The sequence below is a fragment of the Denticeps clupeoides genome, chromosome 17, assembly GCF_900700375.1.
Source record: "Denticeps clupeoides chromosome 17, fDenClu1.1, whole genome shotgun sequence".
Lineage (NCBI taxonomy): Eukaryota > Metazoa > Chordata > Actinopteri > Clupeiformes > Denticipitidae > Denticeps > Denticeps clupeoides.
The window spans coordinates 7,147,537-7,161,009 of NC_041723.1; the positions used below are offsets into that span (position 1 = coordinate 7,147,537).

At 39.6% G+C, this 13,473-nt stretch overlaps 1 protein-coding gene across 2 annotated transcripts in view; it reads left to right on the forward strand.

The window, feature by feature from the left end:
- The window catches only part of slc17a8 (solute carrier family 17 member 8), a 12,206-nt gene extending 2,068 nt beyond the window's left edge, over positions 1-10,138 (forward strand). The window contains exons 1-12 of one of the 2 annotated variants that reach the window (XM_028957379.1): positions 114-694; positions 3,468-3,726; positions 3,921-4,039; positions 4,768-4,882; positions 5,520-5,607; positions 6,486-6,572; positions 7,296-7,438; positions 7,883-8,032; positions 8,132-8,264; positions 8,353-8,463; positions 8,664-8,791; positions 8,883-10,138. In XM_028957379.1, coding sequence (XP_028813212.1) covers positions 594-694; positions 3,468-3,726; positions 3,921-4,039; positions 4,768-4,882; positions 5,520-5,607; positions 6,486-6,572; positions 7,296-7,438; positions 7,883-8,032; positions 8,132-8,264; positions 8,353-8,463; positions 8,664-8,791; positions 8,883-9,227 — 1,779 coding nt within the window. In that variant the 5' untranslated portion in view covers positions 114-593 and the 3' untranslated portion in view covers positions 9,228-10,138. Of the gene's footprint in view, positions 1-113; positions 695-3,467; positions 3,727-3,920; positions 4,040-4,767; positions 4,883-5,519; positions 5,608-6,485; positions 6,573-7,295; positions 7,439-7,882; positions 8,033-8,131; positions 8,265-8,352; positions 8,464-8,663; positions 8,792-8,882 lie in introns of those variants that run through there. The other variant, XM_028957378.1, reaches the window with a different exon arrangement.
- The last annotated feature ends 3,335 nt before the right edge of the window (positions 10,139-13,473 follow it).

Sequence of the window (13,473 nt, forward strand, 5' to 3'; positions counted from 1 at the left end):
CCCGCCTGACTTGCTACCTGCTACGCACTCTGTACCTCTTCTCAATATTTAATCATCTCGTCCACCTGCGTGACTGCCGGAGCGAAGGGTTTGCTTTGGCTGGAGGTGGGGGCAGGCATGTGGTATTCCCTCACTCCCAGGCAGGGTGTTTTCTGTCAAAAAGGGCAGACAGCTGTCCACCTGCTTCTCCAGCCACACACCCACTGAGCGTAGAAGAGCGTACAGCATGCTCAGCCAGTGATGAAAATCTCACTGCCTGTCTTCATCCTTCTACTCTGGACGTGGACTCCCCCTGTGATCCAACCTAGACCCCTGCACGCTACTGGACTACACCAGACCTAAGAGAGGGATTTCCATGACATCCTGCTCCAACACCTCCACCCTCCTGTCTCCACACAGCCTGCCTCAGACACTGCAGCCATCTGCTTTTCTTTGACACACCTGTAAGATAGCTGGTCAAGACACAGCGCTCCATATTGGGATTATTTTTCTGCAGTGTCTTCTGGATGTTTTCTTTTATACATTTTTAAGTTGAAAAAAAGAAAGGAGTAAAGGAGTGACACTTCAAAAACGGTGGACAGAAAGAGGCAGACATGCCTTTCGGGGGATTTGCTGGGTTTAAGGAGCGGGTTTTCAAGCCAGGGAAAGAGGAGGTGAAGAACACCGTTGGAGATTCCCTGGGGAATCTGCAGAGGTGAGTGATCTTGGTTCCAGGACAGACAGGGAGAGAGTAAGTGCACATTTAGAACTAAACCAAAATTGCATTGTTTTTTATTTATGAGCTTTCTCTGGTTCATGCAACTCATGTTTTGCATATTTGAAGATTAAAAGTCAAAAATTCCACAAGAATAATAAAACAAGAAAACCTCTAGAGCTAGCAAAGTTAAAAAAAACTCACATAATGTGATTTTTAAACTAAAATATGTACAAAGGTAAAACATATCTTCATGTCTAGATAGACAAGGGTATAACTAATATGGAAATTGCACATAAGAAGCAGATGAAGGAGATAAACTCAGATAAGGCACACAATATCCTGTGAAGGTGTAATATTGTTCGATGGATGACTTCATGGTTCTGATTTTGGGAGCTCTTTAAAAAAAATCTAATAAATAAATTTTTTTATGTAAACGTTTCATGTCACAATAGTAATCAGATTTTTGCTAAAACACTCAGTTGAAATAAGGTAAGAGCAAACTAAAGAAAATGAAAGAAAGAAAGTGAAGGAAAAATAATAGGCAGAGGAGAAGGTGATGCCAACCTGATATGTTTCCAAACGGTAATTCAGAATATGTGGCAACAGTTTACATTATTCAACAAGTCATTTATAATGTATATGGCCAGACCAAAAAAAAAAGACTTAATTTGTAATAGACGTGTAAATGATATACATAGCTTGCATTAAAACTACAAGAGAAGCTTGTCAGGCTGATCTTCAACGTTCCCGGAGGCTCAGAATCCTGCACTTTTGGGTTTCTCCAGCTGTACTACACCTCATTGAACTTCTCTTGTAATTTACAACCAGCTTTGAGCTTAATTACGTTTGGTAGAACTCAGTTATGCATGGCTTTATCCCAACTGGATGGAGGTTACTGGTCCAGAGGTGTCCAGCCGGGTGCTTTGTGCATTAAAAATGTCTCAATGAACCACTTGCCATTCAGAGACTTCTTTTTCATTGAAAGGTTATCACACATTTAACCTGTAATATCCAACCCTGGTGGATTTTCTTGTAAATTCCTCACTCGTGTAAAAGAATAATAATTATAATAATAATGATCTCCAAAATCAGATATGCTCAAGTGATGTAATCACACAAAGCTTTGATTAAAGGCCTTACAATTATTTTTGTATAGTGCAGTGCAATGCCTTGTACTCAAAAGCTCTCATTACACATTTAACATGAACGCATGCTCCCGTCGATAAATCAAGATGTGTGGAGAACAGTTTGATCCCCTGCATGTGACACAAGCTTGATTAAAATGATGTTCTTGTGAAAAACAACATTCTTATTCCGATCATGGCATTTTGTTTGCAATAGATATGCTGCAGCTCCTTCAGTTTGCCGGAACGCTTAGAGGGCGCCACCGGAGCAGCATGCACACTAAGTGCCTCAGGCTTCAGTGCAAAAAAAACACACAGTACAATGCTGGCCCTTGATCTTGCATCTGGCAACCTGTGTGTTGGCTTTCAGAGCCCCCACTGACTTCTGTAAGGTGGAACTCTGTAGCTGTACATCTGAGGACTGCAGATGAAAGTAATTCCTGCATGGCACTGCATGGTGGTGGGTCGGATGGTGCGGTAATGGAACAGGTGTGCGGACGGAAAAGCGGGAAGCTGAGAGGTGAATTAGAGATGGACTGTGACCTTTATAGGAAACACACCTACTGATCAAATCTCCTGACCTCCTTCACGGCACGGGCCTCTGGCCGCAGGCTTCTCGGTGTCATCTATGTGTGTCCTGACTGGCTGTGGCACAAGGACTGTGTTCCTTTATCATCTCAAGTATACATCAACATGCTCAATTTCATTCAAAAAACATTTTCAAATAGTTTAAAAAGATAGCCTCAATTTTCCTTGCCATCTAGACACTGGAATGTAGCAAGAAATATCATGTAAGTTTTAAATAATGGACTGTGTTTTAATCGTGCCAAGATATTTTTGCTGAGAAATATGCACATATAAGAACGCACTATAAATGTTTATTTTTTTATCTGTCCCAAAGGAAACTGAAAAGAAAAGAAAGGTTTACACACATAATCACAGACAGTAAAGGCTCTTATAATACAATAAAATACATACTGTCTAGTGGAAAAATCTATACTATTTGGAGTGTAAACTAAATCTCACTAGGATATACTGCATCACAAATAATTAATAATGGTGCACTTATATTTTATTTTTTATTTCATATTTTAAGCCTATTATGTTATATCATATGTAATTGTAGTTCATCTTGACTATTTTCTGTCTTGGCTCCTAGTTGGTGAAATTAACTTTTACTAGATATTAGAACAGTTAAGTCATTAAGAATTTTCAAACAAAAGCTAAAACCTCCTTTTTAGAAAGTGAAAATAGGGCTAAAGTAGTCAATATGGCTCTTATTTATAATTATAATGCTTAAGTTGGGTTCTGGGTTATTAAAGGGTATTTGCAGATCGAGGCCAAGTGAGTTTCGCAGTTTTGTAAGTCATTCTGGATAAGCCTGTCTGTAATATGCTGTACATGTAAGTGCACACCTTTTTCCATCTCATGCGATGTGCCTTATAGCATAAGCACTTTATAATAAGCTTATGTATATGTTTTTATTGTCTGTGGCAAATTCATGCAACAATATAAATCATAAAGAGCAAATGGGCCTGTTCAGATCCAGGAACTTCAAGCATAAGGTTTCCATTTTGTATAGGTGCACTAGGTGCTCTTCTGTGAGCGCCCCTCTCTCTTGACACACCCTCTTGGTTCTGCTGCAGGAAGATTGATGGCACCAACGCGGCAGCGGACGAGGACCAGATTGAGCTGACAGAAGATGGGCAGCCAGTTGCGTCGCAGAAACATAGCCCGCCCCTGGTAGACTGTCGCTGTTGTGGCCTGCCCAAGCGCTACATTGTCGGCATCCTCAGTGGCCTAGGATTCTGCATCTCCTTCGGAATTCGGTGCAATCTGGGTGTGGCCATTGTGGAGATGGTCAACAACAACACAGTTTACATCAATGGCACCCCCGTTATTCAGGTGCAGGAATACAGCAATGCAACAATTCACAGTACGATAAGCCCAGCAGTTTAATAGTTATTGCAGGCAAATCAAGTACTTAATTTTGGGACAAAAAAAGCACTTAATTAATTATGTCCGGATTGTGATTGCTGCAAAGAAGGCTGTGTGCAGCAAGATTAACACAAAAGACTAAAAATAACTTGATTTTCCAGCCTGCACAGTTTAACTGGGACCCGGAAACAGTGGGTCTGATCCATGGCTCCTTCTTCTGGGGGTACATCGTCACACAGATACCCGGAGGCTTCATCTCCAACAAGCTGGCAGCGAACAGGTGAGATGCCTGGCTCTGGGTTGCTCCTCACCGGTCTGAGTTAGCTTGGTCTGGTTTGGTTGGTGGGGAAAGGAGCTGATGAGGAGATAGCAGTCTTGTAATAAAAGCTTCACAGGACAAGAGGACACGTCACTGACAGAGTTAATAATGAAAGATCCTGCCTCTGATTTCTCCCTGAAACACCAGCCACTGGAATATTATAAGTGTCACTTACACTGTTTTGGAAAAAAATAAATTGGAGCGAAAGAGAGACAGAGCAGTAAAGGAAAAAAGATAGGTAGAGCTGAACAATGATAAAGCAGAATTGAAAATCAGACTAAGGGGACCTCAGCGTCTGTTGAATCCTGGGCAATATCCTTCACCACAGTTCTGGTCACTGTGAGGGAAATTAGCTGCTGAAGGCAAACAATACATTACATTAACAATAAATGTAACTCGATGACACTTTTAGTCTTTTAGCTGTACACAAGCTAATATGTAGAAATTCCTTGAGTTCCTCTAGTAGGTTAAACAGAAAGAAAAGTTTCCAAATTTGGAGGCAGAAAAGGTTTTGTTAAAAGGTGTAAATCGTTAAAAAGCCAATGGAAAAATTTCTCTTTTCTGTCTAAAGTATTCTATTTAAGTTGATTAAAAAATTGCCTATATATCTCAAAACCTGGCATGTTGTCATATTCTTCTTATAACTGTTAATGACATATAATTAATGCAGGAATGTTAATTGTCCACAGAGTCTTTGGGGCGGCGATTTTCCTGACATCTATTCTGAACATGTTCATCCCATCGGCTGCGAGGGTCCATTATGGTTGTGTGATGTTTGTCCGCATCCTGCAAGGTTTAGTAGAGGTGAGATATATATCTCTTGTGTACAAAATTGTAAACTTTGAAAGAAAATGCTTTAAATAACTGTGGCTAATGATCGTGAGATTTGACTTACGGGTCTAAAAACGCTTTCTTGAGCCAGATGCCGTCTACTCAAGCAAGAGCAAGCTTCATTCCTAAAGTCATATAAATTTTACATGAGTGTCACTGTGTCACTGATACTAAGGGAACAGTTTGATACTAAGAGAACAGTGAACACAAACATGTATTATGCCACAGTACGGTCTGGGACTGGTGGTGTGTGAAGCCTAATGCCACCTAATGCCTGCGTAAAGGTGTAATGTAAAATTCATGAAGCATTCCTGATGGTTTCACGACAGCCTTCATCAGGCCTCACGTGAACTTGTAGATGTGCTAAAATACTCATTATACTTTTATAAAGGTAATAGTTGTATTTTTATTACATGCCAAGCCATATTTATATAAAATGCTATGATTGCTTTTAGGTTGCACTAATCAGAGCCACAGACGGCTTCTCTTTATTGGTATATACATTTTAATAATTCAGTAATTTCGTGTCTTCAGGGAATGGGAGTCCAGGCAATGCCATGATCTTGACCTTTGCATCACCTTTGACCTTTTTCCTACTTTCATGCAACAGGGGGTCACCTATCCAGCATGTCATGGGATGTGGGCCAAATGGGCACCTCCACTGGAGCGAAGCCGACTGGCTACCACTTCCTTCTGTGGTGAGCACTTCTGGCTTGCATTGTTATATTGGCTTAATAATTACATTTACTTTGGGATGCTTGTCCACAGAAATCTCAATGTTCCTCCCCATATCTGACTCCATTGGGTCTGTACCATGATCTTAACAGCTCTCTAAGGTCAGTTTAGCAGCACTAGGCTGTGATATGGTCAGATGAGAAGGCTGCGGGAGGTTGTTTTGCTTTGCAGATGTCTGTTGTCTGCTGTTGTTCTGGCCCTGAAAAGCATTGAAACAGCCATCATCTGCTGCAAACTGGTGCCATGACAACCCACCATTTTGAAAACCCTCTTGACATTGCTTCTGAATGAAAATGGCCTCACACATTTTCATCTGCCGAATCTGAAGGAGGCTCTGCTCTATTGAGGCAAATAAAGTGACATATTCCCATCAGCTCGAGAGCACACTTGTGCGTCCCGCACCACTCGAGACTGGGGTGTCTGTATGTGCATTCAGTAATGAAATATACATTAAAGCACATTTTTATTAAAACCTAATTTCCTTTTGTAAGCAAACAGCTCTGAACAGGTGATGGCTCTGGCACATGAAGTAGCCTGTCTGTCACTGCCTTGGAAAACCTGTCATGTTGTTCTGGCAGCATTCCATACCATACAATCATACATAAATAATTCTGAACAATCCTTCTAATTCTATGAATGGCCGGGGGATCTATTGCCAGGGGATATATCTCCCACCCATGTTAACAATACATATTGTTAACATTATGAATCAAGCAGGGATCCTTTGAATGTATTTCATTTATTTATTTTATTTATTTTATTAAGGGCTGTGGCTTTTAAAAGAATGCTGTTTTAATGGATACGCTGCATTAATTAAGAAAAGTGGTTGTGTGTCTTGTAGGCTCATATGCAGGTGCTGTGATTGCAATGCCCTTGGCGGGAGTTCTAGTCCAGTATGTGGGATGGCCGTCTGTCTTCTACATATACGGTGAGCCTGAAAATCTCCTTGCGTCTCACCCCAGAACCCCAAAATATTGCTATATTAAAGTTTTTCACCAAATTTGTACTTTTGTCTGTAAGACGCTGCACAAATCTGGACACAAATTTACATTAAAAATGTGTTTATATCTTTCAAAGTCAACTGTCTCGCACGGCCCAATCCCTGACTCACTCACATCTCAAATAATAAAATAAAAATCTGCAGATCAAGTCAGTTTATGTGTGTGTGTGTGTATGTGTATGTCCACAGTGTGAATTTACATTTTCGCTTTCAGTTACATGATTTAATCTCAGGATTAATTGACTGAAATGATTGTTTTCCTGCCTGTTCTCTTCCCTCATTAATCTTTCATAACATGTGTAAAATGAAAAATCAGATATGCCACAGATCACTTTAATTATGTTGCTATTTTTGTAAAAGTCTTCATCAACAGATCTTTAAAATTCTGTGTAAATGCATGTTAAACAGAAATTCAGTACTGATAATTACATATGGTGTTCTACAATTATTCAACCAACTTGAATAACAAATATGAGAACCCTTCATTTTATTTCCCAATTAACTATTTATAAGAATGTAATGCATACATTATTTATAACCCTAGGCAACACATTTTTAGTGAACAATTAACTGCAGATTATTTGATCACAAGTAATCACTTAATCTGAACTGCAATGTATTCATTGTTAGCATGTGTATTTGTATCTCCAGGTGTTTTTGGGGCATTTTGGTACAGCTTCTGGCTTCTGACTATATATCAAACCCCAGCCATGCATCCTACAATTAGTGATGAAGAAAGGGAGTACATAGAAGCGGCCATTGGAGAAGGAGCTAATCTGCTGAGTGCCACCGAGGTAGAGCATTGTAAAAATTTGTACTGGGTTCTACAAATTGCCCTGACATGGTTTGACTCAATGACCATTTCATTTTAGAATAGTGGCAATGCCTCCAAGACATCAGATTATAACAGAAATTGCTTTCATATATTTTCACTATCATCATTTATGCCCCAACAGTCAACAAGGCTGGCTGTTCCACCAGTAGAAAGTACCCACTTCACAGGTAAGGAAACGGACCCGTAATCGGAAGGTTGCCGGTTCGAATCCTGGTGTCAAAATATTGTCCCCACACACTGTCATGACTGCACACTGCTCACTAAGGGTGATGGGTTAAATGCAGAGGTTGCATTTTGTTGTATGCACATTTTGTGTGTATCACAATTACAATCGCTTCACTTTCAAAGGAACCATCCCCACAGAGCGACAGGCTCTCCTGTAACACTCTGATTTCCACTGCAGAAATTCAAGACGCCATGGCGACAGTTCTTCACCTCAATGCCAGTCTATGCCATCATTGTGGCAAACTTCTGCCGTAGCTGGACCTTCTACCTTCTTCTGATCAGCCAACCTGCCTATTTTGAGGAGGTGTTTGGATTCCCCATTAGCAAGGTGGGCCAGTAAAAGTTTATTCTGGAGCTGTGCATCTGGTGATGCAGGATAAAAAGGTATTGTATTTTGAGCCCTAATGATGTTTTCCCATTGTTTTAGGTAGGGATTCTGTCAGCAGTGCCCCATATGGTGATGACTATTGTGGTGCCGATTGGAGGCCAACTGGCAGACTTCTTAAGGAGTAACAACATTCTTTCCACGACAGCAGTCCGGAAAATCATGAACTGTGGTGGTAAGCAACAGGTGGAATGTAGCTCCTAAACAATTGTTTAGTTCATTTAAAGTTTCATCATTGAAATGTAAAAATGCTGTGTTGTCAGGTTTTGGAATGGAAGCTACTCTGCTGCTAGTGGTCGGTTTCTCACACACTCGAGGCGTTGCCATATCCTTCCTGGTGCTTGCTGTTGGCTTCAGTGGATTTGCGATCTCGGGTGAGGAATACATGATCTTGATGCACATATACATTACTGTTCATCTTTTCAGTGTGCACCCTTTAGTCAGTAATGCCAGTATGTCAAGAGCAAAAACTGATTATTATTGTTTGAAGCAGGAATGTTTTTATGGATATGTAAACTTGTAATCAAATTGTATTACCCGACAGCTCATCATAGGGTTTCCTTATCTTTGTCAGGATTCAATGTTAACCATTTGGACATTGCACCTCGCTATGCCAGCATACTGATGGGCATCTCAAATGGTGTTGGAACGCTGTCTGGCATGGTCTGTCCACTCATTGTCGGAGCACTGACAAAGCACAAGGTAAAGTAATGGCTTATAGACCTCAAGCGTAAGATTTCAAGTGGTCTTCTGTAAACACCAAGCAACTGTGTTTTTCTCATCTTTTTTTCAGACACGTTTGGAGTGGCAGAACGTGTTCATCATTGCCTCTATGGTGCACTACTGCGGTGTCATTTTCTATGCCATCTTTGCCTCTGGGGAGAAACAGGACTGGGCTGACCCTGAGAGCACCAGTGATGATAAGTGCGGCATCATTGGCGAGGACGAACTGGCTGATGAGACAGAGCCAAGCTCTGAAAGCTCTTTGGCCACCAAGAAGAAGACCTACGGGACAACAGCGGTGAACTCAGGCGGGCGAAAACACGGATGGAAGAAGAGCAAGGGAGTGACGATGCAGGAGGAGGATGATGAGCAGTACCACTATGAAAATGGCAATTTCCAGGAGAAGTACCAATAACACATGATTGGGACTGGGCATCTCACAAGGGGGTAGAGAGGGAATGCTTGTGTTGCAGTGGGAATAGCTGTCATGTGTCATTCTGAAATTACCAGTTACTGTATATTTTGTCCAGTTTTATTCTTTAATTGGTTTGTTTTTTTTTTGGTTTGTTTTGAATAGTTTGCACTGCTTATTACTCACACTTTTCTGTAAACCTGTGGTCAGCAGCAGTCGATTGTATTTTGTATAAGTTCACATGGCACAATTTTTTTTGAACAAAATGCATTAATTGCAGTTGATCCAACTTGAAGTTTATTTTTAATTTTAATGTAAGTATACTTCATTACCTCATTTAGATTTTTGTAATTCCATTTACTGTACAGACAGACTGTAATTTAATGCAGTTTTAAGGGCAAAGCTGGATAAAATGAGTGGATATTTCAGATTTTTTTTTTGTATCTTTTCATCCACACGATTGAGAAATGTGTTTTCATTCCTAGATAAAAGTGGTATTGGTTGTTGTAAATAAGAATCAATGTTTTGTGTCAGCTATGCAATACAAGCCAGATAGATAATGAATGTGTGAAGACTTTACCAAGGCACTGACTGTGCTGATTTCATACATCCTGAGTTCAAATTTCTACGCTGCTTGGCTTCCAAACCTGAAAATTATTGCACCGTTTTGCTTTTAATGGATAATCATTTGTATAACTATTATTTGATGGTGCTGTGAAATGTGCAACAGAATATGTATCTATGATAGACCATATAATAGGACCTTATCCACCATCTGAATGTCGCATTGTTCATTTAATTCAATTGTTTACATGGCTGAAGATTGAGTAAATGGGGTCAGTATACTTTTGTGTGACATTATGTTCTCCAAAGAAACTTTGAAAAAATGAATAGAAATCTTTTTAATTCAAGCAGAACTGACTGTTTGCCTCATTGACTCTTTATTGCTCTTATCTCTGTAGCTAATATACAGTACTCACTGATGGTTTCATGAAGGAGCATGCAATCACACTGTTAAACAACAAAGGATGGTCCTTTCCACTCGAACTGGACCCCCCCTTATTAGGGTCAGACTAGACCGTTTAATGTTTAGTTCAACGATGAGTTTTCTATTTACACTAAAAGTTGTCAAGGCCCAGCAGAACCCTCTGCTTTCCATCACCGTGAAATAAACATCCTTTAGCTTATCAGCCAATTCTCAAACACACATGTTCGTGGTATTTTTAATGATAAATGACCAAATTAGTGTGAGTGTTACAGTAACTACACTAAAAAAGTGAACACTGGCTAGACCTAAAAATATTGAAGTAATCTGCCACACCTAATTAGCATTACCATAATCTGAATAAACCAAACAAACCTGCTGTCACTAGCATGATAAAGCAAAAACTATTTACTCGTATGGATTAATTAGACAGCTTAGTTTAAAAGAGCAAAATAATATTTAAAGACTTTAATGAGGTAAAACACATAAAACATCCATATTCCATAAAAAGTGAACACTGGCTAAACTTAAGAAAATGAAGTAATCTGTCACGCCTACATTTTTTTGCATTGATGTATTGTAACCAGTCAAACCTGCTATAACCTGTTAATTTACATTACATCAATGCTAAAATATTAGCAGATTACTTCAATTTGTTCAGTGTGCTGCATGACTCAGACATTGTTTTGTATAATGTATGGCAAATATCCACTTGTAATTATGAAGGAACTGAATCCCAAGGAAATAAACAGCAGCAGTAGTCCTTATTTCAATTGAAAATGTACAATAATTGAATATTCATTTGATTCTCCATTTTACCAGTTGTCTTATCTACAGTTTATGTGATAACAAGTCCTCCTGTAGATAAAAGTGAAGTTCAAGGTTATGGACCTTGTTATTGTTCCAATTCACAGCCCTTTCTGACATAGGCCTTGAAAAGCCTTGTTTGAAAAGGGCAGTCATTTTCAAGTTAGCAGAACTGCTTGACGGCCCTATCTCCTCATCAACATTCATGGCCTTAAAACAGTAGAGAGAAGACAGCAAATAATCTTTATTGGAGATCAAATGCAAATGTTAAAAGAAAGACATTTTACTTTGCTATTCTTCATGTCCACAACAGGGATGAATCCCAAACCTTACAAGAAATGTCAACAATGCAATTCTTTCCTTGAAATGATTGTTTTTTGGAAACCGTTTTGTAGTTCTTCCTCCTCCTCCACCCAAAGCTATCTCCACTGTGATTGCAAACAGCCAATGGCAAAGTTCCTGTTTATTCCCATTGGTGTATGTTGACATAGTAGGGCCTCAAGGATGGAGCAACAGTGGGTAAATGATTAAGAGGTCGTGTTTAGAACCACGGTCCCGTCATCACCCCATTGCCTGCCATATAAAGCCTCTCCTGTTATCAAGTCACTTGTCTGAAAGACCAATTTTGTACAGTATCAGACTAAAATGCTACAGTGCTTTCTAAACACAATTTTCCCAACAGTTGCACCCATTCATTTTGCTCCACTCATGTTTTAGTGACCCTGACCTCCATGTAGTCAGAGTGAGTCTCACCAGACAGGAATGTAATCGTAAAGGACCCATGATGGAAGGTTAAGGTTGATCAACTTCTCTCAGGAAAACAAAAAACTCCTGTTTTATTTATAATGCACCTCATAGCCTTAGGTCAAAAACCTGCATACATGTTCTTTAATCTATCGGAGGCATAATCCGGTTTGGAGATCTTTTATAGTATGCAGCGGACACTCCATTTTTGGCTGAAATCTGGCAGAATAATGGATTGCAAACATGACAAGCTGGTTTGGATCAAAGCAAGGTCCCACCAGTGTTGTTGCCAGAAATTGCAGTCAGCGATCCTCATCTGGCCTCCTGTAAAAAGTGTCATCCACATATAATTCTATGACAAAATGCATTGCTAATAGCAACAATGGCATTACTAGCAATGACATCTTCCTTTAGATTTTCCTTAAAGTACTGTGATTATTAAATGTTAATGGTGAGTGTGTTGTTCAGAGAGATATGGGATGATTGGTCAACTATAACTGTTTTAGGGGAGTCATTGTGACTGATGCAGTTCTTTGTCCTATATGGTTTTGGGGTGGGTGGGGAGGAGGCGTTTTGGGTGTTCATGAAGAGGAACAGACATGCGCTTAATTAATAACCACTGTCCCTTTTCTCCCTGACCTCAGTCAGTGGTGGATCCAGGATACGGCAGCCTGATGCTTTTTGACAAATATTAATGGTGTGCTTACAACGTGGAACTTGGGGAAAGGACATAAATTGGCGCAGGCAAGTCAAGTCAAAGAGAGAAAAGGTGAGAACTGATGGTTCACGGCCTGCCTGTGGCTTACTGAGCTTGACTTTTTTTATAAATTAATTCAGGAAAGGAATTGCTTTGTCTGGAATGTGCATTGACCCTGCTGCTGAAGGGCCTTTTCATTTCCATGTGGCTTTCTCTTTTGGACCCAGGGGAAATTAAATGAGGCAAATTTCCATGTCGTAGGCAGAGATTTATAGTCACCATGGCTGATATGTACATCTGATTCCTTAACTTGGTTTCTCCTCTGCCAAACTAAATGACATATTTGGTCGACTTATTGCAACTGTATGTCTACCGGGACTAATAAAACATAATAATAAAACATATAATAATAAAATAATGCAAATTTTACAATTACTCTTATCAAAACTTTAAAGGATAAACTAGTTATACACAAAACACTATGCATTATGATGATAAATTATGGGTGGTAGTAGCCTAGGGGGTAACACACTTGCCTATGAACCAGAAGACCACAAAATGGCAGGTTTAAACTTCACTTACTACCATTGTGTCCCTGAGCAAGGCATTTAACCTGACTGTCCCTGTAACTACTGATTGCACATAGCTCTGAATAAGGGCATATGATAAATAGCAAACATAAGCTGTAAATATAATGAGATTTAGAAAGACAGTAAAGATGTAAAGGAATAAATAATCTTAATTTAGAATAAAATGTTGACAGTCTGGAATAACAAGTATGATCTGAGGAGTTCAAGATATAGAACTATATTGTAGGTCTCTAAAAGGGATCTTCACAACATATAATGTCTGCCAAGCTATAATAATTATCAACTACCAGTGCACACTGATGTGTAGTTGAATTCACATTGGAATATTCTTTGGAGGGGGAAGGTATACAGGAAAGAGATAGCACCCATGGTGGGAACTTTAGGCCAGTTCCGCAAGCCTGGGCACCTCATTACTTAATAATACTT